This window comes from Eptesicus fuscus, chromosome 1 (assembly GCF_027574615.1).
Source record: "Eptesicus fuscus isolate TK198812 chromosome 1, DD_ASM_mEF_20220401, whole genome shotgun sequence".
NCBI lineage: Eukaryota > Metazoa > Chordata > Mammalia > Chiroptera > Vespertilionidae > Eptesicus > Eptesicus fuscus.
In genome coordinates, this window is record NC_072473.1 from 71,520,151 (window position 1) to 71,524,120 (window position 3,970).

The 3,970-nt window shown below is 40.9% G+C and overlaps 1 protein-coding gene across 1 annotated transcript; it reads left to right on the plus strand.

Moving 5' to 3' along the window:
• Window positions 1-382: 382 nt before the first annotated feature.
• On the plus strand, window positions 383-952 carry LOC103302192 (protein Shroom3-like). The gene has a single exon (XM_054719148.1). It carries the CDS (start codon window positions 383-385, stop codon window positions 950-952), a length of 570 nt encoding a protein of 189 aa, XP_054575123.1.
• The last annotated feature ends 3,018 nt before the right edge of the window (window positions 953-3,970 follow it).

The following is a 3,970-nucleotide window of genomic DNA, read 5'->3' on the forward strand; positions in this document are numbered from 1 at the left end:
GATTTCCAGTCAAGGCACATGCCCAGGTGTGGGCTTGATCCTCAGTAGAGGGTGTGCAGGAAGAAGCTGATTGATGATTATCTCTCATCATTGATGTTTCTATCTCTCTGAAATCAATAAAAATATATATGTTTTTAAAAAATAAATAATAAAATAGTTCTCTTTCGTGTCAGTTCTGGTCCTCAGAAGACATCAGAATAAAGTCTCTGGACAAAGAAATTGTCCACCAAAACAAATCTCTGGCAGACATTTTGGATTCAGACTCCAGAATGAAGACAGCTATGGGTCTGATGGGATATTTGTTTCCTCAAAATGTTTCACTTGCTGCAGGAAAACAGAATAAATAGGAAGGTGGTGCAGAGAACTGGCAACTGCCCAGGATATGAAAGCAAGAGGGGGTGAAAACAAGAAAACGAAGGACATGTTGGTCAACTGTCCTGCCTGCTACTGTGTGTCTGTTCCCAAAGTGGAACTTATAAACATAGTTAAAGATATACCAGAAGAAGTGAATAAAGAAGAGGAGCAGGGAGATGTCAACAGAAAGAAGGCCATGCTGATGGGAAGCCTTACCCACAACCTTGAGACACTCCAGAAAGAGAAGGAGAATCTGCTAATGGCCATCAAGCTCAATAATGCTTTGGGAGAAGAGGTGGAGACTTTGATCAGTGAGCTCTGCAAGCCCAGTGAGTTTGACAAGTACAAGATATTCATTGGGGACTTGGACAAGGTGGTAAATCTGCTGCTTTCCTGGTGGAGGCACCTAGCCCACATGCAGAACCTCCTTATTGGCCTTGGTGAAGATGCCAGTAATGAAGAAAAGAGCCCTCTCAACAAGAATCTGGCGAGACAGATAAGTGGACTGTCTGCTGAAGAGTCTTCCCTTAGATTTCATTCCAAAGGCAGGGGTCCTGGCTCTCCCTCCAAAATTCACCAGTATAATGACTCCTCTTAGGAGATGTACTTTCACTGGTATTTTCTCAACATTAACCTCTCCACATTACCCTCTTCTAAAATGCCCAACCAAAATATCACCCTTTCTTTCAACACTATTTAATCTGAAAAATGTATCAGTAAAAAACACTGTTTAAATTATATGGCTATGGATAAAAGAAAAATATTGTATCCAGGAAAAAAGCCTGTTTTTTTCCATCTCATCCTTATGATTGACCTTATGAGAGCTTAAATGCTGCTCAGAACTTGTTTCTATTATTATTTTCTAGTAGAATGAAAATTAATGAAACTGAGAATTGATTGGAGGGTGTTTGTTTCATTTTCAATAGGCTGAGGTGACAGAGATCAGAGTGTGTTACCCTCAGGAATGTATCCACAGTGGTCTTCCTTACTTGTGGGCAGTGTATCCTGATGACAGGTGCAAGTACTCATTAATGAAGGGTCTATGACATAAAATCCCTAAAGAGAAACACACAGACAGAAGAAAATTATAAAACCTTGAATATTGTTGTTATTTATATTTTTTTAAATTACAAAGTTCATTATGCTTGTGTATTAATGACTTATTTGGTTCTATTTTTTGGTGGACTTAGACAATTATCTTTGAGCTTCATATTTTGTGAAAACCTTAATGAAATGAAGAATTCCAAAGATAAAACCAAAATAAAATCATTCCATTCAATAAGTGTTTGTGTGAGGGTCTGAATATTTTTACAGGACTGAGTATTGCAAAGCTACTCAAAAGTACCACAGGACATTTACTTCACTATAATAATGAGTTGTCATTTATTGGATGCTGAATATGATGATAGAGGATGTGACTTATCTCAAGTGTTACAAAGTCTGACTCTAGGACACATACGTGCTGACTCTCACTTTAGTATCCAATCCAACAGACCAAATCCTTTGAGTATTTTGTCTTGTTGGCCTCCAAACACAGGGCAGATACCAGGTCTGGAGAAGGAAGGAAGTTGCAAGTCTATAGCAAGTCTATACTAATGATTCTCATAGTCCTTCCTCAAAGGGACTTATGGTCATTTACTTAGTGAATTGTACACTGAGAAAAATTACCCAGGTATTTTTAGGCTTTTTGACATGGAGTTCTTGTTGACACTGATGCCTGAAGACCTGAGACATATTCATGGCCTTCTCTTGGAGAGGAAACATATGAATTAGCTCAGATTGACTCACTATGGTTTTACTGGGTCTGTCTGTCCAGACATGGATCACTATTGTTCTAACAAGTCCATGAAATAATCTGCTTATCATCTTCCTGATCCACAAATATACATTGAGTGGCCAGATTATTATGATCTCTGAACGCATAATAATCTGTCCACTCAGTGTATATCCTATATAATAAAATGCTAATATGCAAATTGTCCCCTTGACTAGGAGTTCAACCAGCAGGCAGGCCAGCCAACTGCCCATGTCCCCTCCCCCTGGCCAGGTTTGCCGGACCCCACCCATGCATGAAATCATGCACTGGGCCTCTACCATATATATACTGAGTGGCCAGATTATTATGCGTTCAGAGATCATAATAATTTCGCCACTCAGTGTATAATTTGAATACATATATATGGCAGGTGGAAGAACTTTAACATTAGTTCCTTAGCCTATGAGGAAAAATCTATCATTCTGGGGAAATCCAGGTGGAAGCTTCTGAAGCTGCTACCAATGCAGCCAAGACAGTAAATTAAAAAACCATACAAAATCCTGTGGGGAAAATTTGTGCTACCCTTAAAAGACTTAACTGATGCAGAGATAATGATGTCCATCATTTTCCCTAAATAAGTCAAGAGGGATTATGAAGGAAAATAAACTACCACAAACTCAAACAAGTATTAGCCCAAATTGCAGCTGCTGCATTGAATATGGTATCCTTATTAGAAGAGATTAACATGGCGTCAAGTACATGGTATGTGGCCACCAATCTAGGATATGAGGTTTTTCCCATCCCTACCATGAATAACGCCCAGATGCAGTTCACATTTACATGATTTAGACAACAGAATTAATTATGACTTTGTCTGAGGGATATGTTAATACTTCAATTCTGTTATTACATAATTTGAAATAGTATACAATACACCTATTTGGTCAATTAATATTTGACAAATAAGGCAAAAACCTACAATAAAGACAGTCTATTAAAAAATGGTGCTAGGGAGAAGAGAACCAAGATGGCAGCATAGGTAAACACCTGTACTTGCTGCCTCTCACAGCCACATCAAAACTACAACTAAAAGACAAAACAGCTATCATCCAGAACCACAGGAAAACTGGTTGAGTGGAAGTTCTATAACTAGGAGGAAAGAAAAAAGCACATTGAGACTGGTAGGAGGTGCGGAGTTGCAGAGGTACTGAGGCATGCACGAAACAGGTTGGCAACTGGGTACACTATTGTTGTTTTTCAATCAGGAGGGAGCTACAAGCTCCTGATTGCTCTGAACTCCAGTTCAGGGTGAGATTCTGGGACCTAGACTCATACAGGGAGAAACTGGAATGTGTGGCACTGGGCCCAAACGTGAGGGCAGCTTTCTCTCAGAGGTGTTTGCAGCGATCATTGTTCCTGCATGGAGGCGTAGGACACAGAGACATGGAGACGCGGAGACAGCTGACTGGAAGCCATTGCTGTTTGCTACGCCCCGGTATGCCCTGAGACCCCGCCCCACCCAATTTACAATCCCACCCAAGCTGTGCACAGTGGCTTTTGCATATGAATGGCCTGTCCTTTCACAGACTAACCTAACAAACTGTATCTGGTCACAAAGCTCAAAAGCTTCCAAAAGAAGGCCCAAGGCTCTTGGCGGCAGTAGCCTGCCTTGCTTCACAGCTGGGCCTCGTCTGGGCACTTCCAAACCCCCAAAAAAGAGGAGGAATCTTTAGATCTCACTGTAGCTCCTGCTGGGTGGCCTCAGGCAGTGGCTGACTTTGCACTGCCTTGGAGATCCAAGAGCCAGTGTACCCAGTGGTCAGTGTGAGACCATACCAGATTACAACTCTATACATCCAT